At 41.6% G+C, this 24,848-nt stretch overlaps 1 protein-coding gene across 2 annotated transcripts in view; it reads right to left on the bottom strand.

Annotated features, from left to right (window-relative positions):
• Positions 1 to 24,848, bottom strand: part of LOC135495391 (ras-responsive element-binding protein 1-like) — a 50,548-nt gene that overhangs the window by 25,193 nt on the left and 507 nt on the right. The window contains exon 1 of one of the 2 annotated variants that reach the window (XM_064783949.1): positions 10,581 to 10,628. The exons of the other annotated variant lie outside the window; for it this stretch is intronic. Within the exon in view, the coding sequence (XP_064640019.1) occupies positions 10,581 to 10,590 (10 nt within the window). The 5' untranslated portion in view covers positions 10,591 to 10,628. Of the gene's footprint in view, positions 1 to 10,580; positions 10,629 to 24,848 lie in introns of those variants that run through there. 2 annotated transcript variants of the gene reach the window in all.

Below are 24,848 nucleotides of genomic sequence, written 5' to 3'. Positions count from 1 at the left end.
AAAATTTTATTGGAAATATTCTCATTAAGACATCTGCGAGTATGATGTTCTCCAACCTAGCCACTGACCTAGCCGTCACCTGAAGGAAAGGATGGCTAATTGGCCCCAACACTATAAGGATCATAACCGTTGGCGAGAAACTGATACAGTGGAATACAGTTGTAATATGATCATTTCTCAAAACTTCAGTTGGAAACCTGAGATACTTGAAGCAGAGGTCAATCACTTCTGATGCAATTCATACGAATATCATAATTGTATTTTTATAAAGGTAAGGTAAGTTCTTGCACTTTATGAATACAATGTCTGAAATTCTACCATCACACAATTTTAGGTTGAATGGCGCTAAAGGAAACAATAACAGATCAAGTAGAAATGGTCCAAAACACATCAGAAAAAAACTTTTCGAATAAGAAAGAAAGGAAATGTAAAAATTTGAAAAATTCCCAGAAATGAGTCACTCTCATCGAAAGATGCGCTGGACCACCAAAGGAGCCTGGACTGGTGGGCGTCATCATCCCACGACAATTGTACCAACAATAAAAAGATTATGCAAGTGCCGTAAAATCTCAGGATGCGGGATGAAAAGATGAATGTTAAATAAACTTACCCTCCGTGCAATTCTTTGAAGCTTTTAAAAAGGCGGCAAGGAAACGTTTTCTTATGGCTGCGTTACTCATCCTCAAAATTTGAAAACGGAATTCCGTGAATTAGAAAATGGGAACACTTGTTGTGTATTGCTATTAGCGCATCCTCCACAGAATGCGTGAAGTTTTGTGGGATGCGGTGACAGCGCCAGTACCGGTACGCATCTGATGGGACTCAATCCCCACAGGTGTCAACTGTACCGAGAAATGCCACGATCTTATTGTTCTGCTTGAACGAGTCGCCTGTTTCCGAAACCGATTACCAAATTTAGGCTGGCCATGCGCCAAGGTCCAGCCAATCAGGTGAAGGAGGTTGAAGGATTCGCCTTTTGTTGGGGGATGGACCAGGTATTGTGCAACGGATTGCGATGGTGCTGTCAATGTCATTGCGAAGAATGACAAATCTTCTGAAGGGCAGTGCACAGTGTAAAGCAATTTCTGCCCAACTACGAGTGGAATGGACTGGAATAGTGATGGTGCAGTTTCTGCTTCTTCACATCTCCGTTCCAGCTATCCATACAATGGGATCAGTGCAATGTTTCTGCATTGCACACAACATCATTGGTTTAGTTGGATTGATACCAAGACGATACGAATCTGGCGGGCCCAAACGGTCCAATATTGATTGTAAACATTTGACAGCGCGGGTTGCGAGATGTTGGCGGCTATTTTGGCAACTTGTAACCACGGACACGGGCTGCATCATCCGTCAACCCGAAGGCACTCTGGTCACTTCGGCACAAGAAGCCAAATATGCTGGTCATCTTTAAAACAGCCAGGGGTTCAGATTGGAATCCTTGGGCTGGGATTAGAATGACTTGGTACTGGACCATGTTTGCATTTTCAATGGCATGTTTGCTTCAGCGAAGTTGGGCTGTGACCACGATGGCAACAATTCTTCGAAGTAGGGTCCTTGATCTGAGGACCAAGGTAGTCTACTTAGGAACCCAGGCAGCACAAAACCTTTTTTGATAACAGCTGTGCATGTGCCTCCTCATGGGTACAACCGAGATGGCCTCACAATTTTCATATCTTTAGTTTGTTTTTTGGTAAAGTTAGCAAGCTAGCTAACAACACTCAGAGGGGGAGGCAGCCTCAGAACCCGACCCAGTTCTTGGCTGAATCATCATCAGGATGAGACTGACATGAAGTCAAAAGTCTGTTGAAGGTCCATAAAAATTAAAAATTGACAGAGTTTGACTGAAATCAACAGAGCTTTTTCCACAAACTATGGCTCAAAGAACTGATAGCAACTATCTCATCAGGTACATGAAGTGCTCAATACAGAGGCATGCGTACACTGATTCACCCCATTGAGAAAAGTTTCATGATACTGCCGACATCACCAGATAGGACAGTATGACAAAGATCTTCTGATTATAACTTTTGCATAAGAGTACAATCTTGGAATTGCTCATGAAACTGCATGAACAGCCAGTTAAAAACCCATCAAATCTTCGAATCATGAAGTTAAATCATGTCTGCATCAGACAATACACTTATCATCCTGGTTCACTGTGGATGAGGCTTAGAATTATCATCCCTAAAGTTGGTACATGACTTGGAGAAGGATATGGCAGAGTGCGTGCTCAGGGTACTGTCACATCCACACACGTGCATGACATGGCACATTAGATGCTGATGGTGAAATCATGGCCACGTGGAGGAAGACGATGATCGTCAGACTGATAGGCACAACCATTCAAACCTTGTGATATGAATAAAGACTAGCATATGCTTTTACCTAAAACTTCATTGGCATTTATCTAAACAAGGCCTTTTCCTTTTGAAGCCATCACCAAATAATGGAATGTGAAATCTCCAACTGAGAGTTCCTAACAAAAAGGCCTATCGGTCGCCCTAGTGGTATTCCCATAGTAGAGATGGCCCTCAAAGTGCACCTGGTGCAGAAAAACAAAACATTACATCAAAGCCTTCCTGCCCCTGCGTGATCTTCCTATCCATTCAAAGATTTAAATCAATATTTTAGATTCTGTCCCAAAAGGACGACAACACCATCCTTTCACGTTTTAAAACCCAATCGCCTTCTTTATAAGTATTCACAGTGCGCACAAAGGCCTAGGGGGAATACTTCGGATTAATAGGCCCAGCGAAACTACATCAAAATCCTGATGCACAACCAGGCCTATATATGGCATATGTAGCAACCCCGCAAATAACCACAGGCCTTTTTTTGCCTGTTGTTCATCCGTGTACAATAGAGATTTGCTGAGTAAACTGGGCGGCCAGAATTGAACAATCGCAGCGACATGTCCAAACGTGCGGGCCTAAGAATGCAAGCTTTGATTGATTTAAGTCTACATAAGAAAAGTACCAGGCCTATGTTGGTTTTGGTCCTTAGAAAATGTCTCCCAGTCGCACCCATCGGAGTTAATGTGTTGGTTCAATCAAGCCCTACAAAAGCCTGGTACACTCACGCATAACCCAACGAAAACAAACTTTAGAATGCTGAAGTAAATTTGCAAAGACCAACAACTGGTTTCCATAGGCCTAGATAAGAAAGGATTTGTTGTTGTAGGGCCTAAATGGAGATCGCTTGCCCCTACATCAGGGTATTTGGCTGAATGTGAATGACGCACAGCATTTCTATGGATTGACGACAAGCTGTTTTTGACTACCTGAAGACTTAAGTGTAAAAAGTTCATTTTCCGCCTCTAAAATCAGGTCCATCTCCTGAACCAAAGTTTTCTAAGAATTTCACTGTAATCAATAAATTACAATGTTGAAGTTATGGGCACTACTGTCAGAGGGATCAACAAAGTAGACAATACACTTTGTCCAAATTGGAATCTTTTCATTGAATTGACCTCAAATATCACACTGATAAGGACATCGCCTAAGGAAAGACATTATTTCTCAGTTGGATGACATCATTTCTCAATCTCAAGGTTGAGGAAGGTCCTTCTCTCCCTCTGGTATCACAAGTCACAACATTCATTGGACTTTCTTCCTGCTGAAGGACTATCGCAATGCCTTCAGCAGTAATGAGTAGAAGCCTGGTGAATACTTGTAATGCATCATGGCTGACTGCCCCCATCCCAGTCTGATCTTGCACACACTGGGGAGTAAAGTGTTATGGAAATGATGATGACCTGCTATCGGGCCATTTAGCCGTGACAATAGCCACGTAGGCCTTGCTCAGGTTCAATGATTGATGGTGCAGGCTAGAATTGAATAACCTCAACTCTTGAGTCCATGATTTGAATCAGAAGAACATGAGCCATGGGTTTAGGCCTGCGCTTCTTTCAATTCAATTGTGTGACTGTCGTTATCATCTCTAAGGGGTGCAGGAACTCCGTGGAGCGCGACGACATAAACCTCCTCACTGTCTCGCTCAGCTATTCATATATACTATTCATATATATTTTGAAGCTGTGTGTGCACATGTATATCGCTTTATTTTGCATTGAATGGTTTCGCTGATCTTACCCATTGTGGTGGAATTGATGGCCATGATATTGAATGAATCTCACTTGTGAAAGAATCTTGTATGTCGGCGATGTGTTTTTTGTTGTGTGGGGAATATTTTTGCAATCAAGACGTTGGTTTATTGATCTTGTCATCTTGTATTGATCAAGTGATATCCAGTGTCACAGACTGGAAATTACTCATCCAGATATAAAGATAATGTGATGACAGAGCTGACTCCGAGAAATACAAGTCAGGAAAATGGTTTCACTGATTGAGTTTGCTTCCATCAGTCCTTCATACTAGACCCAATTCTGGAGCATAAGAGCTGATCAGGGTTCTATATTGTCATCAAAAGGGTCATATCATGACTCCCCCCCCCCAAAAGAATACCCTTCAATCTAGACTTTTTTGGTGACTTGAGTGTTGATGTCACCAATACAACATATAGATGACTTTGGGCAAAAATACTCAAAGTGCATTTTGTAGTTTGGTAGACCGCTAAATTTTTCACATATCTTTTGATTCATACTGCTTTCTCTCTCTCCAAAATAATCATCAAATTCAATAAAATGACAGCAAATTGAATACGACAGCATACATTTAATCTGGTGGGGGTAGGCACGCACAAAGGAAAAGCAAAGTGGTCCTGCATGAAAGCGGTCCATTGTGCGACGTGATCTATAGATGTAACCAATGACCTGGACAGGTACCAAGTGTGCAGTCAGTGGTACAGTTGATCTGATACGCCCGACTCATCTCAGATCAGGAAGTAAGGTATTTTCAATAAGACGGTTAGTTCTCAACGGTATGAGCCTATTCTCAATGAAGAAAAAGTGATAGGGTAAAGAGTACTCTGATCCTACGAAATACCTCTTGATATTTCTGGAGAGTCTCCATGGGTTTCCCCCACCAGCTCCTTGTCCTCCACTCAGGGGGACCAGGGACGTGGATGGCTGACTGACAGTATTCATTGTAGTTAAGGTCAATTCAAACTTAAAGGAAATGCCACGCTTATGATGAACATTGAGAGAAGATTATCACTCAGGAGAACACTCAAAGATCCCTGGTCAGTTATAGGCCATTGATATGACAATCACAAACAAATGGGCAGCTTGAAAAGACGGATGAAAAAAAAGATCTTTAATGCCATCATGCCACAAATGAAAGACTGCATACAGGCCGGTTAAACTGAGAAGGACTCCTAAAGACATTGACGGATATCAGGAAATGCAATTGTTTGAGATTCCTTTTTAGTCCAGACTCCATGTCCGTTACATTGGATTCTCAAAAGGATGGAAGAAGACAATAAACACACTGATACAACTCGTGAATGTCCCAATTAATGCATGATAATGACCCCACCCACCCTTTTAAGAATTGGTCCAGAATCCAAGAATATGGTCTTCATGGAAGATTAAATGATGCAAGCAATCAACACTCACCAAAAATATGATGATTCTTATATCCCTTTAAGATAGCAGATGCCCCACAAAGGTCCAGAATCCAAGTGGCTTAGGGGTTGCATTTCTGAATTAATGAAATGACACAATGAACACTCACCAATAACTTGCAAACGTCCCAATGAACACTGATACGTGATAACGACCCCACCTGCCTCAGTTGCTTAGCGCCATGACGCATGATCCATCGCCAGGTTCACACCCAACCAAATCTACGACCAAATACATTTCTGTGCAAAACACGCACCAATCAATGCGGAGTAAAATATGGATGAAGCGCAGTGCCAGTGAACATGGCTACATTATCGCCATCTCTCCCTCATCCACCTGCCGCACCAGCATCGGATTCTTCGACTACCTGTTGTCGGTTCCCATGACAACAAATAATCAACAACATCATCCTGTTCTTAGCCAACATTATATGGCCAATTAATACATCAACATTGGCAGCATCCCATGTTGTGGGCTCTTCCGAGCAAAAGCTACACCCCCACTTTATACAATTCTCAGAAACATCCAAAATTGTACGTAAACATTCTATCAAGTGTTTGCAATGCATAGGTTGAATGTGTCCCTTCATCAAGATTGGAACAAAATGCTACATACCTGTTTATGTTCCTATAAGTGCTGCTTGCGATAGAAAATAAAACAAACTTGCAAAAATACATCTGACGCTATTTACACAGTGATCACGGCCCAAATGACCATGCAACAGTACAGCGTGTCGATGGGAAAAGTCTAACAAAAGATACAGCCAAAATTGGCACCACCACAACTCATAAAAGTGCGATCGGTCACCTGTCAAATCTTCAACAATCGTCTCGACACAAATGTACAACATACCAGTTAGTTTGTATGAGTTGGGATCGAAAACGCAGCTTGCACATCCAGCCACCCTAATGGAACGACAATACACATACATAAGTTACATCACCCGATTCCAACACCTTCTAATCAATACGCGATCTCGAGACTCCGTAACCATGGACGCGTCGTCCGGGATGGTCACATGCACAGGTAGGATACGGGCCGCCCGTTGCTGATGGAGGTACAGCGATCAATATGTTACTCCACGACCCATATCGTATTAATAATGAAACAAAAATACTTAAAAGTAGTTACACAGTGCTCCATTACTGTAGCTGGAAGTGTTGGTAATATCATACTTTTACTTATACAGACTCCATCTTTGATTGGGTCACGCTGGGCACTTTCCCTGAGCATTTAAATATTTGAGCGCAAGTAGAATTTTGACTAGAGCTGATTCAAGCACGGTAAACTGGAGCGACTTGGGGTTCCTATATTCTAGAACCCCCAATCGCTCCAGTTTACCGTGATTCAAGCCAACAGATGATAGGTTAGAGATAGCTTTTCCAATGATGACAAAGTATGTGAGCAAATAGTGGTGATTCCCAACTTGTACTTGTCGAAATTATCATCTGTGAACACATAAACATCATAGAGAAAGCAAGTAAAACTGAATTGAAAAGGAAAAGCATCATAAGACTTGTGTGTAGGTTTGGTACAATTGTTCTGAAATGAACCTACGTGATAAAAATATTGTCAACTGATCAAAATTTCAACAATCAACCTGGTGAAAAAAACTCCTAAACCTTCCCCGTCAGACCACAGGGGTCAACAATCAGGACAATAGCCTCCTTTATCAGTGGGAAGATTCACTCTCTGTCACTTGGCACTGTACCCAAGTACACCTGAATACCGAGATCAGATATATCACTTGACAGGTTTAGGCAGGATCCACAGGCCTAGTTCTTATCATCTTTATGCAATATGTTTTATTTGAACATAGTTTTATTGACTTGGATTCATGAACAGGCCACACCATCGTACATCATAGCTCACCATGGGTGGACACAATACTGTAAGCCCCTATCTGTTGTTAAACAAACTTTCTATTCATAAAGTCATGCTCCAACAACACAATTTAAGAGGGGGAAACTTCTCAGTTCTCAAACTGAAAAGTTAACATTGTGATATTCATTAGACCAACTAAAGACGCTGTCTGAGTCTGGCAGAGCCGTAACCAACAGTGTTACTAGGGATCTGCCCTCTTCAACACTTCAGTCACCGTTACCAAGAATAGATATAGACTAGTCTTTGTCAATTCTTGATGGTGCAGATGATGCCAAAATACAGAAAAGAGATTTTGAGAATTTCCCCTTTAACGTTACTTAGGAGTTGACAAACAAAACTAAAAGTTGGATCACACTGGGCATAGGCCCGGACTAGTATCCTGGTGCTGGTCCTCGGCCTCGAGATGTTATGCAAGATCAGGACCAATATGCTCTTTGACCACTGAATATCTTTGCTTATTTAAGCAGGATTAGCCAACTTCATAGGCCTTTTTAGAGCTGATAATGTTTTCAGTTGGATAAGTACATAGTTGTTCTCTCTGCCTAGGCAGGAATCTTTGCGGCCACAAATCCGCTTGACTTAATGGACACCTACGCTGGTGTTGGCTTCGAATGAAGGAAGCCAGCCAAGAGAAAGAGTGATATTTTTGGTCCGCTGAATACCCAATTCTACTGCTGGCAATTCAAAATATTTCAGAAAATGACACCAATTACCATGCACCAATTGAAAGTGCTCATCAGGAGCTTTCAGAACAAAGTGGCTCTGGTGAGTTCGAACCCATGACCTCTTACTAAGGAGTCCAGCGCACTATGCGCTACACCATCGCACACCCACTCGCATCTTGTCCTCCGAGCTCTGATTCAGAGGCGAATGAGGTTGGGCAAACAATCGAAACAATCATTCATCACAATTGAGATTGAGACACCTGACATGATTTCTCCCGAGGTTATAAGGTTAGGGCATCAGCTTGCAACATGTGCCAACAAAGTCTGTTGAATTGAAACTAAAACGAAATCGCACAATCACATGATGATGACATCTTTTTTTGGTCATTACCGATTGGTTTTGCTTCGTCGTCAAAAGATAAGATGGAAATTTATTAGCCTTTAGATTGTACGGAGAATGTTTTGGGTCAAGATCAATCGATGATGACATTCTGCGTCAGATACGCCAAACTCTTTTTGATTTTGATTCATGTCAAAGTAGAAATAATCAATTTTCAATGAATTATTGCACAATTGATGACTGAAGAGTTTGTCCAAACAACAAATGCAAACTAGAGATATTATAAAGTTTTCAAAAGGGTGCAATGGACAATCTTAAGCTGTTTCTTTCTGTTGTGGCCAGTGGCAAGATGTCAGTACCTTTCTTTGAGTTCCTGGACTGATGCAGTAACAACTTGGTCTGGTCCTCAACTCAAGGACACTCATCATAATACTTTTTTTAGAATTACTGATTATGTTATGCAGTCTAATTGTTACCCTACAACTGTGTCTTTCCGTGATAAAGTATTTATTCAGGAGAAAGAGAAGGATTGGGCAAAAACTGTAAGAAACATCTATTCTACTTAAAAACCTACTGGCAACAAAATGACTTCTCAACCTGCACCAAACTATCTAAAAAGGACCTCAACAGTAGACCTCAACAATAAGTTTTTGTCTGGAAGGGCCTGAGCAGAGCATTGAAACAACACTAGCCTCCTTCTTAAACCAGCCCAGGGCCTATACCATTTACTCCCCTTCATTCGTCAAAGCCTTTCTAATTGCACACTCTATGTACCACTAGGCCTCGTGTTTGCGTTCCCAAAGACACCGAGGCCTAAGTACACAAAATACTTCCCAAGCACATAACAACTGAATGCAGCTAAAACATTTTTAGCTCTATTGTGCAAGATTAGGTTTTTGTACAAGATGCAATTTGGGACGAGCTATTCGCAGGCCTGCTTGCATGGGCACAGACGGTCTTTATAATGCCCTCTGCTGAACATAATCTAATGGACTCAGTACAAGAATTCTTATCCAGGATGTTGAAAAAAGCAAAAATAAGATGAACAGAGATATTTATTCTTAGCTGTGACATTACACCCCAGCATGATGGCAATTCTACCAAAGTATCCTTGCATGGCACTAATTCCTAAGATTTTTCATCGGTCTGCCCCATCAAGGCTGACTTTTTCAACTCTTTCTACCAGTAGCATCGACGATCCAACCTCCATCTAACTGGTATGATAACCGATGCTCACGCTCCTCTTATTTTATTTCATTCTTATCCTTTCTTGAGACTACAATAGGGATGATTTAATGTGCCATCAGTAGGGGGGAAGGCAACAGACAGCGGTAAATCTATCTTCAAAATACACAATCGGACAATACGTGATGACCAAACCATTGGGATCAATAAAAAAACCCAAATAAATCACCCACTCTTTTATTCAGCCAAGTCATGCATGGATACGGGCCATATATTCAGTACCAGTCCAGACTTATCATCCAGGTCTAGAACCTAAAGGCCTTTAAGATTACATACAAATAATTGATTCTTTGCACAAAACACCATTGAGCTCTACAGCAACCATTGAGCTCTATAGCAACCATTGGCAACGTGTCCCCAGTCTTGGCAGTTCGGACAGAAGGTTGTTCTGGGTCCTGCCTAGGCCTGCACCAGCACCAGTGCAGGCATTTAGAGCATAATCAGTCGATTGTCCAGTGCTAGAGAAGTATAGGCCCCATCCCTTCACGACCCATAAGCTTTTCTTTGCCTATTATGTTTGCTAGGCCTAGGGTGCAATGGAAGCATTGAGTGATTAGCTTAAATAGGCTTGCTTGGATTCTTTCTAAGTAATCTTCACACCAAATTGGCCTACTTGAGCTTGTTACAGAGCAACCCCATAAATGGTCGCATTCCCAAGGGTAGAAAACATTTAAGTTGTGCGAGTGATTAGATGACTGAACAGTCCTACTTTTGGAAAAGTCCAGATAAAGCGAAGAAGCCATTTGGAAGAAAATATTCGTCTTGCTTGCTTTATGGTCTGCCTTTAAGTTATAACCTTATAGAAGTTTCATTCAAATCAGTACACCTCCAGGGGTGGATCCATGACCTGAGAAGGAGTGAGGAAAGAGGGAACAATTTGGCAAAAAATAGCAATTTTCTCAAGAAGTTTGCTTACCAAAGTCCATCCTTTTAAAGTTGACTAAGAACAAGACTTCAAATTTGGAGAACTGCCCATGCACAACTGCAGGCTAGGAAATTTCATCAATATCAGAATTGCAATCTTGATATAGATTTTTCATTTCATTCCAAACACCTTGACTGGAATCTTTTGTGTTTAATATCTTGTCCAAACACATGCACAATTTGGCAAATTTCAACGAAGCAAACTATGTTTGAGTGTCCCCACTTCTCCATTATCACGCAATCATTTCTTGAGGACTTCTGTAGATGAAACTAGGTTGTTACCACTGAGAGATGACAAATTTGGATTCTTAATGAGAAATCGATGATTAATCAATGCATCAATCTCAACTTGGCCTCAATTCACTTCAGAACATCCTTTCTGATACCCGGTATCAAGAAAGAGTAGAACCTCTCTATTAAGGTCACCCTAGTAATCACCCTGGCAATCACCATTTTAGTGCAACTCATAGGGCTTTACCAGATATCAGATTGCAGACAGTGCCAAAACTTCATGGCTGCATGCACCCACGACTTCAACATTCCTCTCACAGGGCCATTGAAGGCTTTATTATAGGCCTATTGTGTAGCAGGTCTAGCAGCAAGAATACATTTGCACTACAGCATTGAATCACGACTGCGTAGATCGTGCAAGATTTCCCACATTGGACCATTTGTCAACGCTTTCTGGTCATCTTGGCGACATAAGAATACCGTAGCATGCTTGGTTGCACCAGGTGATTGGTAGGCCTAAGGATAGGCATAAAGATGGGCCTGTACTGCTGTGACATACCAGGTTACATGATGTGATTTCTAAAGCTTGGTTCCAAGTTCAAGATTTTATAGGATGGGGTCGCGCATGATAACACATGGAGAAGACGCGCTGTGCTTCAATTCTCAAATGTTTTGTGTCCATTGAAATAGATATTGTCTGAGTCTGCCAGTGGGTTTCAATATTTCTCTCTGTGTATGTATGGCTTGTCCTCATTCCAACTACATTGTACTTCCTCTTGTCAGAGCCCATCTTGATTCGGTACTCCTGAATGTACAATTTTACAACTTTTAAATGACAAAATTGTAACATCAACAGGAATTGAGTTCTCTTGTTGATACTTTCAATAACTGACAAAAGCCTCAATATTCATGAAACCATTCGCCTTGGGCTGATTCAAAACCTCATACACCTGACAGCCAAGTCACAGCAAACAGGTCCAAAAGAGAAGGGACTCGTATTTTCATGTGCCTGTGGGAAGATCATGCAGTCAACTTTGCCTGGCCTTTCTGAAAATTCAGACCATTAAGAAACAAAGTGATACTCCAACACAAAATAAATGATAGAAGCCACAGGATAAGAGATGATGACAATATCCTGGCTGAATCATTTTATCCAAGGCAATAAGCGTCTTTTGTCGAATATGCTTGGCAAGTTCGATCTTGTTTTACCCTGAAGTGCCTACGGCATAAGATCCAATAAGATTCAGAGTTTATCAGAGTCCATCTGAACCTAGACCGACACCAATTCATGCCCAAACTTGAGTGCCCTCAATTTCCCACAGCTATCAATCAGCCCATTCCCACCAAACGAAGATGATCACAAACCCTTTGTCACAAGAAGCCTCCCCATGACCCAGGACTGACAATTAGCCCAACAGGTACCAAAGGCCTAGAGAATGTCATGACCTCTCTTGTCCATAGGCCAGTGAAACAAGTTCCGAAATTGCTGATAACCGAACTTGCTGATGACCATATTTGATGTCCATGTGAAAAATCACTTGATGTGAGACTCCAGTCGCCTATAAAATGTGGCTGAACACATATCTTCTATCCATTCCCTCCTTGAGCACCACAGGCAAAGGTTCTAATAGTGCATCAGCCAATGGATGGAGGGCACAACCTCTCTTTGCTCAAGTAGTTGTAACCCACACTTCAACATATCCCATGATGCGGGTACATTATAATTTCAACTTGTTCCGATTGGCAGCTTCTTCAACCACATCATTAACAGTTATTTGTTACAGAATCAATGACAATTCTACATTAGGACAAGGGTGATGTATTTCTCTGTTTGACTGGCCCATGACTAAGAAAGCAGCAACATCACTTGCTTTGCCATTTCATGCTTTGTGATGTTTGAGTGGACCATTCACCCCATTGCTATTCCCACCACCTGTAAACAGGTATCATCCAAAATGTATTGTTACAACAGTTCAGACGTTCACGCTCTCCCTGACCTTGAGTCCTGCAGAGTTCAGGCATTCGCCAGGGCATTAGAGATTGGAGTTTGAAGAAAAAAAGATTTAAGAGATTGAAGTAAAAAGTGTCTCGTAAGCCATATCTGGCTGGCCCTTTCATTGGGGTGACACTATGATGAGCAAACTTTACTTACAACTGGGTATATCATAGCCATAATTAGGAAATAAGCATGCAATGGATCAGCCCATCACCGGGAAAGAATACTCATAGTCACATGTTACTGGATACCGGATTTGGCAACAGGGCCGATTGGTTGATGGATAGCCCAGCATACATAGCTCACAGTAGGTTCCAACTGGAAGCTGAGCAGTGAAGAGTAGGCCTTTTGCAGCAGTAGAATCAAACATCCGTGGCCTGAGGCTGATTATCATTATCTATAGGGATGTTGAAGCACCCAGCAAAGCAGCTGTCGTGGTGATGAGGGTCCTCGAAATCAACAACAGCAGATGCATGCATCATCTTTCTCTTTCTATTGATCTGCTAGGCCTAGGAGACTGACGCAGACTGATGCACTGTGCTATGATGAGAAAGCATGGGTACAATCAGAAAGGTCACTGTTCAAAATTTACAATGGTGCCTCTAGTTACCTGTGTGGTATACTCTTAATTACAGTAACGCCCATTTGTTACTTCATCGGAAAAGCCACTCTCTATCTACATATCATCATTTCACAGGCTCATACTGCAGATGTGTTGACACGTTATTGACTCTGACGCCAAGAGTGTTGACCACAGGACAGATGCTGGGCGGTACTGTGGACGTGTTTGCCCTCCGATGATGTACGATCTCTATGTACTGTACGATGTTGTTCACAGGCTGATGCGGACAGGACATTGAGGAGTTATAACTCGCTGATGTTTTTCACACGAGTATAGGTCTTTTGATGCTGTGATACAGAGCAACACCAATCAATGCGGCTATGACTACACACGGCACTGCTGTTGTATTTCACGCGGGTCTTAGAAAATGCTGTGTAAAACACAAATAATCAGGTTTATCAGTAGCTGATGTTGTTGTTCAATGTACAATGTATCGCTTCTGGTACTGGGCCATGTGGGGCTGTGCATCACGGATGGTGTTTTTCACACATCGCTCAGAGACTGCGTAAAATACTTGCATTTCACAGAACGTATCACATACTGAGCTACCGATTTGTGACACGCTTGGTGCAGCAACTTCAGACCAGGAAATTATGAAGTTTGTCGCTCGGGCCGATTTGTTTGAAAAACAATTGAAAGTGTACAAGCGAGAGACAGCATCTGGAGACGTTGTAGTTCACTGTTCCAAAGTTAAAGGGGGAAAGGTGCTCATCTCAGAGAGAACCAGACCAGGGATGTTCAGCAGCGACCCCTACATAAGTGCCTTTTGAATGGTTTTGAACTAAGTACCAAGGACTGCTTGGTCGGATTCACCGCCCACTACGCCCCCCAATTAATTGTAGCATAATATGAACTTCAAATCCTCCTGATATATCATTGACAAAGGTAGCAACTCCTGAAGAAACATTTGAACAAATTCTCCAGCTCTCATTCACCCATCAAAGAAAGACAAACAAGCCTCCCTCTCTCGGGTATCATCCCTGTCCGAGCCTGTCAGGCACCCATCTCATATTATCACTCAAATTCTCTATTGTGGGATTCAAGACACAACAATCTTTCCAGGATTCTCGCGTATAACGTATCGATTATCTTTCTATTGATACTCAACATTTCATCGCAAGAAACACCAGTTGCTGTTTGCTCTTATCCCGCCCAAACACGGATACTTTAAGTCCACAGGCAGTTTGTCCCCACAGAACTGTAACCATGAACGCAAAAATGACACGTTTGTTCTTTGACTCGCGGCCGCTCCATGATTGGTCGTCCATGTTGATGATGATGTCTTAAGATAAGACGCCAATCACTCGAGCAAACATATAAAATTCCCAGACGCCCAATATCGCTTGAGGGGCAGGGCAAGTTTACTCATGCTGTTGAAATTTTAGACCGCTGAACTCTCCAGCTATTGTTTGCGTTTGATATTTGCATCTTTTAAACAAGGCCAGTGGATACGGAATTGATTCAACATCGATCACGATGCTTAGCAAGTGTTTGATTTTTCCGGTATATTAACTAAGTGACCTGATTTTGCGTTGTGCCATTGTGTCAAGTTTTCATAACAGATTACCAAATGTATGCAGTCTGCTGACTTTTGGATGGGGCTAGGGGAACAGCTTTGACATAATTACTCAAAAAGTCATTCACCTACGGAGGGAGTGACATCCTGTTGATTCAGGAAACAACATGAAATGCTCTTCCACAAAATTGCAATTGTTTATCAAGAAGGTGAAGGAAAGATCAGAAAGCAACTGCATAAGGATCTCGAATTGATATTCTGCTGAAAAAATTAGCTTTTTTGCAAACCATTCAGGATTGCCTGAGTAGCTGAACTAGAAAGCTGTAATGTAGCGGCACAGGCTACAGGATATACTATTGGTGGTTTCACAACCGCAGCTTCTCCGCATGAACGCCTGCCATCCTCAACCCTCTGAGGGAATGTTGATACATCGGCTCACCTGCCTGTCCTCAGAAACCATGACTGATGCAGCGAACGTCCATCTTATCGCCACAAGGTGATGTCAACATCCCTCCCTGCTGCGGTATCAGCCACTGAGTACACAGTAACAAGTGATTGTAGAGACGAGGTATTGACTTGGTGACGTGACTCGGGGCATACCGCCAACCCATCCTATCTTTAGAGCCCACAGATACTGGGTCGCATCTACAGGTGTAGAATTGCAGCGTGCACATAGTATCCTTGGGCAAGTCACTGTTTTGGTTTGTACCCTCATCAATATTTGAGACCTTAAGATTAAGACACCTTGACCACATTTCACCGAGAGTAACACGGTGTAGAGACCACTGATATCACATGACAACCACTTGGGGAAGCGCAGTGAAAGAGCGTCCGCCTTGTGGAGGTTGTGGGTTTGAGGCTAGGACAGTGCCACTCGGTACTTTAAACTTGCCTGAAATGGCCAAGTGTAGTACAGTATGTGCCCTCCTTGGTCTCAAAAGAACGGTTTCTGGAGAAGGTAAAGTGCTTCAAGACACTACTTGTAGAGCATAAAAGGGTACAGTACATATTGCAACAACTTTCATTTACCATCTCTAGATGTATCTACCTCCCCTCTCCCCGGACTCATGCTCTACTGATGCCAGGGCTGGGGCAAGGGCAAGTCACTAAATTCATGTACAATATGAGAATCTACAGGCGAATTTGGGCTACGGGCAATCAAGATAGGTGGCAATTCATCAGTATGAACAGGAATACTGCCCTTGGCTGCAGCTGGTGCCAGTCAACAATAGGTTCACATTATCAATGATGCAAGGGTAATTTACACATTCCCTTGTGTGACAACTCATCAGACCTGGCCCTTTCTCTGCTTCTCCTAAAATGCATATTGAGTACTGTCAGTCAACAAGTGCCTACATCACCAACTTTACATAACAGCAGAGGCAATAAAACCTGATGGAGCAACAGCAGCCAATGGCAATGTGGGTGCAGCTGTTTCCCTCCCAGACTTGAGTTGTGTCACCAGTTTGATAAGTTACATATATTTCAACACCACGGTGCATTTGAGTGTCACAAGATATTGCCTGGGTGGCACTCAGGACAATGACCAAGTAGCTGTAGAGGGTCACAGAAATACATCTACATGTATCAACAGTTAGTAGATTGTACTTCATTTCTTGCTATTTCTTGACAGATCCGCTTCTATACAGGAATTCTGTAAACTTGATTAAACCTTGCATAGTATTGTCTTGATCAAAGTGGAGGAGTAGCCCTTGGTAGACAGTTGACTGTCACTTAAGAGAAGTTTCCATTGGCAATTGCCATCAAGAGACATCTTTGTACAAAAGTAAAGCAGTTGCTTCAAGGAAGAAACAAAAAATATTTTGACCAATTATGGACTTTTGCAGCATGTGGCCGCAGTCTGTGGCCACTCTTTTGGTACAGCAGCTGTTACTAACAGAGGTACTAATTCAGCAGTTCTTGGTGTGATATAATGGTGACATAATCTTCTGGTGACACAATAGAATGGATTGAGCGTGGCTGTATGTAGCCAGTCAGCCAGGCAGTGCATGGCCAACAGGTGGTTGAGCACAGTATTGATTTCATGGAGAAGATGTTGAACCAAAAGGAAATACATGTATAGGTACATAGCCTATTTGATACAAAGCAATGGTATTTTGACTTGAAAAGGCACATAAATTGGAGTGTCCGTAAGCGTGTCACAAAAATTTCCAAATCTGAAATTGTTCATTAACATGATTTGACATTTTACCCCAGAATTTCATTTGTTTTGTTTCAATCAGGATTTATAGGAAAATGTAACACATCAACCACAACTCGGCTCAAGTAACCCAGCAATTTTCCCTCCAAAATCCCATCTCCAGAACACACATTAGCTAACTTTCAAGGTCCTTGAGAAGAGGCGGACATTATAGATGTTTTTCTCATGAGACGCAGGACCTACCCACAGAATATTGCATAACGTTTAATCATTTGTTAATTCATCAAATATTAACATATTGTTGAGGATGTTTATGTTTGCATCAGGTGTGGCGTCACCAAGACAATGAAGAAACTCCTTAGTGATAGCAGCCGATGTTTTACAAGCACCTGATTGGTCAATATTGACACTCGAAGAACATCTCAAAATCTGGATTTATGAGGAGGAGTACAATTGGAGTGAATCGGAATCTGAGCCGATGTTTGAATTCTGATAAAGCGTTGTTAGTTTGGTGACGGAGTCTGACATAACGGTTCGATAAAATGCTGCAACTGGTTGACTTCAATGGGTGGTCATAAAGTAGTTTCAAGCATTTCCAGTTGATTTACACTTTTTGACTGAGAAGCAGCAACACCATCACATTGTGAACTATTCTCATCAATTGGGCGGGAAAGTCTACCGCAAGGGAAAACTGCCTCCATTTGATATATACAGGCCTCGATGTTGACGCTAGAATTGCAAATTTGAATTTTTGAATTGTTCCCAAAATCGTTGGTTGTCCATGACCAATAAATCTAAAATAAACCAGGTAATAAAATGGTTGCAGTCAGAATAGGTAAATACAAAGACTAACAGGATTTTGAGCACTGCACGGACAATGCAGCCTCAATTCAGTCACAGCATCCAACACAAAACTTCACATCCTGGTCCATCACTTCAGTTCTCCTCAACTTATAAGTGGTCCATAAAATTTGCATATCAACTGCCCAGTTTCCTCCCCAGGTGACGAATCATCCAAGTATGTTTTAAATGTTTTCCTTGGAACTAGGTTCCACCCGACCTGCCCACCTCAGTCTACAAACAGGTTCAATTCTTTCAAAAGACAATATCCTGGCAGTTTCCTAAATGTTTTGTGTCTTTTTGAGCCTATTCAGGTGACCCCAGGATTTGAAAGGCAGATTAGGGGGATGTACTAAAGGACCTTGAGAGAGGCTGGAAGTGGTCCCATAGCCAGAGGCCTCTTGTTCTTGCTTTTGTGAAGGAACAAATGCTTGTGTTTTCACCAACAATAACAGGATTAGAACTGACTGTGTTGCTTTTGCTCCAGCGTTTAGTCCATATAATTTCGAAGTCACTTTTAGCGGTTTTGGCGGTAATATTTTGTAGAGTAACATTGATCAGTTGATGTAACTGTTGGTTGTTTTGTATTATATTGGAGTCTTCATGGGTGGAGGGTGATGTACCCAAAGACCTTGAGGGAGATAGAAGCTAGCTGTCACAGAGCGTGAGGGGGGTCAGATGCGACCACAGGTGTCCTGATGTGGAAATGGACATTTTCATGCAGTAATTTCAAAGTCACATAACCATTAGCAGCTGGGTTTGCAGACTTTTTCAGACCATTTCAAATGGCCCTCTTAAGAAACTATGATAGCGATGTAAGATAATGATATTTATATTTCATGAGTGCACCATACCATTTTTCTTCACAAAACTAATAGTGGCTAAATTTGTTTATTCTGCATATAAAACAAATGATTACCAGGTTTTAATTCACAAAATTTCCCATGAAAATGCAGTTTGTCCTGTATCAACTGGTCAACAATGAAGAAATCGGCAGTATCTACTACCAAGATAAGAACGACAAACCTCATGCTCATAAACCAACACTATCAAAGACACGTCTATCATAGTTAAGAAAACCTGTTGGTGAGATTACCAATTGGACAAAATATCAGAATTTCTGCAAATATATGAACTAATGATTACATCATTACAGCAGTAAAATATGTCATATCTTACAACATGTGATTTCATGAGATAAAGATCTTTTATCATGATCGGCAGTTCTGAAAGCTGAAGTGCAAATAGCAACACTGAACAAGGGAAAATAACAAGTGGGAGCAGGACAGTTGCTAAACCTCAAAAAGTTCTGATGAGGTCTTGTTTTCAAATCTGACTTTTAACTCTCACATTTTGGTATCAGAAGAAAACTAAAAGAAGAAAGAAATTGGTAAACTAGTTGTGAATAAATAGTAATCTTTGCAACCCTACTATGATGAAATAAGCTATTTGGTCCTTGCCCTGAAATTATCTAACATGCATGTCCTGTTGATGAAATGCCTTCAAAAGTTTGCCTTCCTTGGGAAAATTACCAGTTGCTTATTTTTCTCCCTTAGAGACTGCAACTAAACCCTTTTATCAGAAAAAAAACCCTTAACTGCCCTAACATTGCCTAAGAAATAAAGAATTAGAGACAATGTCCAACTACAATATCAAACTGAACTCTAAAGACCCCTTCTTGTAATCCAGCTGCTACACCTGTTTCTTTTACAAGAATGTGATGAATATTCGCAAAAGACATTCGAAAAGTTACAAAAACGCAGATAGAATACAATAGAAACATTCTAGGGTCAACAGGTTTGAAAAACAGGTGACTTGGAGGTGGCAAATTAGCATGATGCAAGAACGCATAAAATTTGAAGAATTTGGCCGGAATTAGCATCTCTTGGCATCTCAACTGACTCCCGAGATAATCAGAAAGTCGGTTGAGTCTTGCCGCCCCACTGGCCTGGACCTGCTGCTCCTAAATACCCCATTGTCGCCCCAACAATGCGGCCAATTATCCAAGGGGTGTTTTATCCCTCCAGTTTATCTACTCCCTACTTATGGGTCAGGATGAAAGGGGAGGAAAACATGTTGTGACTGCCTGGGGGGGTTTATTGGAATAAGGGTAACAAGTGCCAGGGCAGGGTTGAACAGGTTTACCTGCCAGAGACAGGACAAACATCAGGAGCGGGATCAATGATTCGAACTGGATTGATTGTCTGATGATGGTATCAAGGTTGCATATCTGTGTTGGCCAAAAAACATGTTTTTTAAAAGCTCAAAAACCTTTTTTTCTATAACAGCATACCTTTATTCCAGCCAAGCAATGACTTGTGCCTGATTTTAGTCAGAAACTGAACCATGGTCTGGAGCTGCTTATTTGGATAACACAGCAGGAACTGAGGTGGGAGGCAGATAGCCTTATCTATTGTCTTCTGTAGACAGTACACTTGACAATTCCTGGAAAGGCTGACAATGATTTCTGGTCCATCAGCCAATGCCCCAAATTTCCCACGAGGACTGGGCACTTTTTAAAGACTGTTATTCATTTTGCTTTATCTTTTTTTCAAATGTTAGTGCATTTGATGAAAGCCTAAATCACATTAGAAAGCCTCATCACAACCAACAACCTCGATCTCAAAACACTCCTTCTAAGAGCTCTCAAAGCAGTCTGTTAAGGACTAGATGTGGGGAAAGATGGTGAAAACACACTGGTATTTTCAAGGGTATACATGCTCACTTGGTGCTGTTTCCAGTGAGTGTTCCAGTGGTCCCAGTCCATTGACAAATGGCTGTAGATTGTTGTAAACTTGGTTATGCCAACCAAGGATTCATAACGGCAAAGCTCAAGGAATAAACCGATGTCGTTCCAGGCTGTTGTTCCGGATGCACAAATGATAATGATGATGAAGCTGACTAAACATTTGACTCAAAAATGCAATTCTGAAAATACAGGGACGCTGTGACTCAACTCAAACAATAGACTATCAGTTTTCACGAGAAGTAATGCTTTGTTGACATGGGACACCTCAGGAAGTCGTTGAGAAGATGTCAAAAAGCTCTTCGACATTTCGCAAAGAATCCACCCAAAGCTTCCTGTTACGATGTTGATGAACTTAGCTACCATTCTCAGTAGAACCGTTGGGAGATGCATTATCACACATTTTGAACATATGAAACACTGGTACATGTACTTCAGATTTGAATTTGATGGGGTCAGGTGTAACTGTAACTAAACCAACCTCTGCAGCAGGTCAAGATGGTCGTCAAGAGCAAACAAGGACGCAGTCATAATATTCTCATCGTATGTTTGCAATGCTGATATAAAAAAAAGACAGGTATGACAAGCCATATACCTATATCATTGTCTCAAAGGGGACTGAAAGTAAAGGCACAAAAAGGGCGAATCACAAAATTGCTCAGTGCAAAGTGTTCTTGAGGTTTTTAGTCTCATCATCAAGTTTTTTGATACTTTACTCATGTAAGAGAATGATGCATAATTACACAACTTCAACCGATCACCCACGAAGAGGTCCTCGCACCAATTATGCAATAGAAAAGAAAGCTTTTACCAAGACAATCTAACTTCAATACAAAATACTTACACTTCAATGAATTCATCTTTATGCAACACTGACCGGTTGCTGGGACCAGATCGTGAAGATCCTATGATGTAACCCCTCAAAAAACAGGGACAAGTTCAAGCAACCACTTGCAACCTCCATTACTTTCTCACGGACCCAAGAAAGAAAGACAATTTAAAAAGTTTTGAGATGTAAGCATCTTTCATATCTAATACTAATTCATTCAGCTCACTTTTATGTAAGTTTGCAGACAAGCATTGTTGCCAGGGCCTGTCACAACATTGTCCATGATTGGATGACGTAACCCAATGAAAACGAGACAAGTTCAAACCACCTCCTTTTTGAGCAACACTTACTTTACGCAATAATTTTCCCATGGACCCACTACAAGAAAGAGTTCAACAATGCAACAACGAACACACCTTGCATCTCAATGACTTCGCACTTACAGCGCAAACCAATATGGTATTCACTGGATGCGAATTAGACGTTTATTGTGTGTAGATTACCAAGCGCTATGTAACTTTTGAGATTCTTTACATCGGCCTTCGGTGCATGACTGAACAGGTTGAAATTCCTATCGAGATTCATCAACAGGTTGTTTGGTCTTGTGTGGTACCCTTATCCTGAGATGAGAATGCTCTACACTGCATCATTAAAGGCCAGCAGAGCAATAAACGCTAATTACAAAGCAATAATCACAGGTTGTGTTAGGTCATTATAATTACATTAGATGGTAATGATCATGATGAGATGGTCACAGCCGGAGGCTTTGGACCGAGGAATGTCCCTGTGTCACCAACCGTTTCCGTCTAATCCATGGTTGCCTTGCCAAAACAGTACTAATTGAAGGCTGAGAATGTACAGCAACGTACTGGCTTAGCATTTGGGACAGGTGTGCAGGGTTTGAACAATTTTTGTGGCAGAGTGATTAGCACATGAGACATATGTTCCCCGAACAAGAACTGATCATCGCTGCGACTGCAAATTTGAAAAGCCTACAAGATGCAGTAGGCCTCCATCTTATAGGCGTGGCAAAAGGTGACACAAACATCTAGGTATGTTGCTAACCCAAGTATTTAACTGACTCAATGTTTATATTTACATAACAATGGGATATTTGTGTCAGGTTATCATTGTTGCTGGGTGGCTTGGTCCAGCCAACTAGGACACAATAGGACTGGGGTAGATGCAGGTATTGTTTGCAGGTGTAGTCACAGTTAATGCAGGAATGCAGGACCAGGCACCTATTCCCATCAACTTCGTATTGATTTTCTTCATCAGCATTACTACTAACAGGAGCAATGTGCAAATACCAAATATACCTGATGCAAATTGAATTGCACAGGAATGCACAGTTCTGGACCAACTCAATACTTTGCAGGATGGAATTTCGCCCTTATGACTTGGACAATATGAAACAATCACTACTTCTCAATAGAAAGTACTGAAACATATTACAGTGGAACCTCCCTTAGCGGACACCTCTCTATTAAGGACACTAGTTTTGGTCCCAAATTGGGTGTTTCCATTCAATTTGACCTCTCTATTCAGGACACCTCTCTATTAAGGACAGCACTTGTCAGTCCCGAGGGTGTCCTTAATAGAGAGGTTCTACTGTAATTGGAGTATGTTCATAGCATGGATGAAGGGGTTGCTGCTCTTGTATGTGAAACATTTTGTTTTTTAAAGGTGTTTTAAGTACTGGGGGTTGAACTTATTGGGGTAAAGATGAATTGTTGGTAAAGGAGGTCACAATGTTAACCAAAGGATTACACGTATTTGGTACTGACTATAAGTGGACAAAATCGAGCATCACCCAAACTGCCAAATTTGGGTCATTCTTTGATTCTACAGTAAGCAGTCACATCACATCATGCAACCAGGAGAAGCAAGGACCAAGCTTGTTTACATGAATGGTGGACTTAAGGACACCTAATGTGCCATTGTCAACCACTGCCTAGTAATCCTCCAACTTCAGTAACTCCTTTTGAAAGGGAATTATGAAATTTGTTTGGAGGCTAATCCTTACAAGCTCCAACTGAACCTGGATTTCAAATAGGATAAGCACGTTTGCCAAGTAATGATGGGGAAATGGCCACATCTGTAGCCCTTGGGGGATACAGCCAATTACCTAAAGGGCTCAAACCCCCACAAACCCTAACATCAACAATGTCAACCGTCACAGACTGTTGAACATAGTCGGTCAGTAATCACTTGCTAATTGACTTAATTAACATTGTTTCTAATAAACTCTGTCACAAATGCAGTCAATCAGCATCAATGTAATAAGCCCCAAGCCCTTTTGAGAATAGATCTGGACCCTGGGACAAAGGGCTCTTAATAAACTAAATTTCATCTGCAACAATTTCTACTTTTATCTAATAATCCTCTCCCAATTCAACCCCAAAGCTGTGGTATCCTATAGTTTCATATGAAATATAACATCTTGTTAACTGCTGCTTTTTCAGTATGGTATCCCTTGAAATATGAGTGCCATTTTTTGGTGAAATATGCTACGGGACAATACTCCACCTCCATGTCAAAATTGACAATGAAAATGACACTTAGTAACTGGAAGTGACTTTTCCATCACCCCTGGAAAGTGTCCCCAAAATCCCCCAAGGGACACCACCAGCAAACAAGAGGAACATCTTCCCATTCAAGGGAACAATCCCTGAATTGAAATGACCTCAAACTCTCTGACAATATGTTGAAAAGTCACCCCAATTGGATAGATTCAACAGTCAGCTCATTCATGCTCAAATGACTGCTAACAATACCCCCACACAATACCATGAATACACTTACTCAAGAAATCACATCTTATCATTTCGCACAATTAAATTTTTATGACAACCACAATGGAAAATTTGAAATTTTATTCGAATGCCGTTGTCCTGAAAAGAATGCTGTCCTTGTTGCACTTTGAAGTTGTGCTGCAACTTTTGAAGTCAGCCTCCCATATTGAAGTTGTGAAGTACTCTTTTAGGTGATTTTCATGATATTTGTGACATTTGAACTTCTCCATCCACAGCTCCCCCTCCACCCCACCTCCTCCCCCATCCCCACCAGCCCCCCCCCCCCCACCCCCCACAACACTTCTTCAACCCTAAAAGAGTCTCAACATAATCTTGTTAAACTCTCTCTAAAAAATTTCAATAGAAATAGTTGTCACCTAGCTAAATTGTCTGAACTAGTCCCACCTTCGAGTAAAGGCCCCACTCATTCAAATGCAGCCAGTACACAACGGTTGCCATGGCTGCACCTAAATAAGAGGCAACCAGGCCTAAACACGTCCCCAACTGCTTTCCGACATGCAAAA

The sequence above is a fragment of the Lineus longissimus genome, chromosome 11 (genome assembly GCF_910592395.1).
Source record: "Lineus longissimus chromosome 11, tnLinLong1.2, whole genome shotgun sequence".
In the NCBI taxonomy this organism is placed as follows: Eukaryota; Metazoa; Nemertea; class Pilidiophora; order Heteronemertea; family Lineidae; genus Lineus; species Lineus longissimus.
The sequence above is the reverse complement of the archived record's forward strand: the minus strand, read 5'-3'. Positions and strand labels throughout refer to the sequence as shown.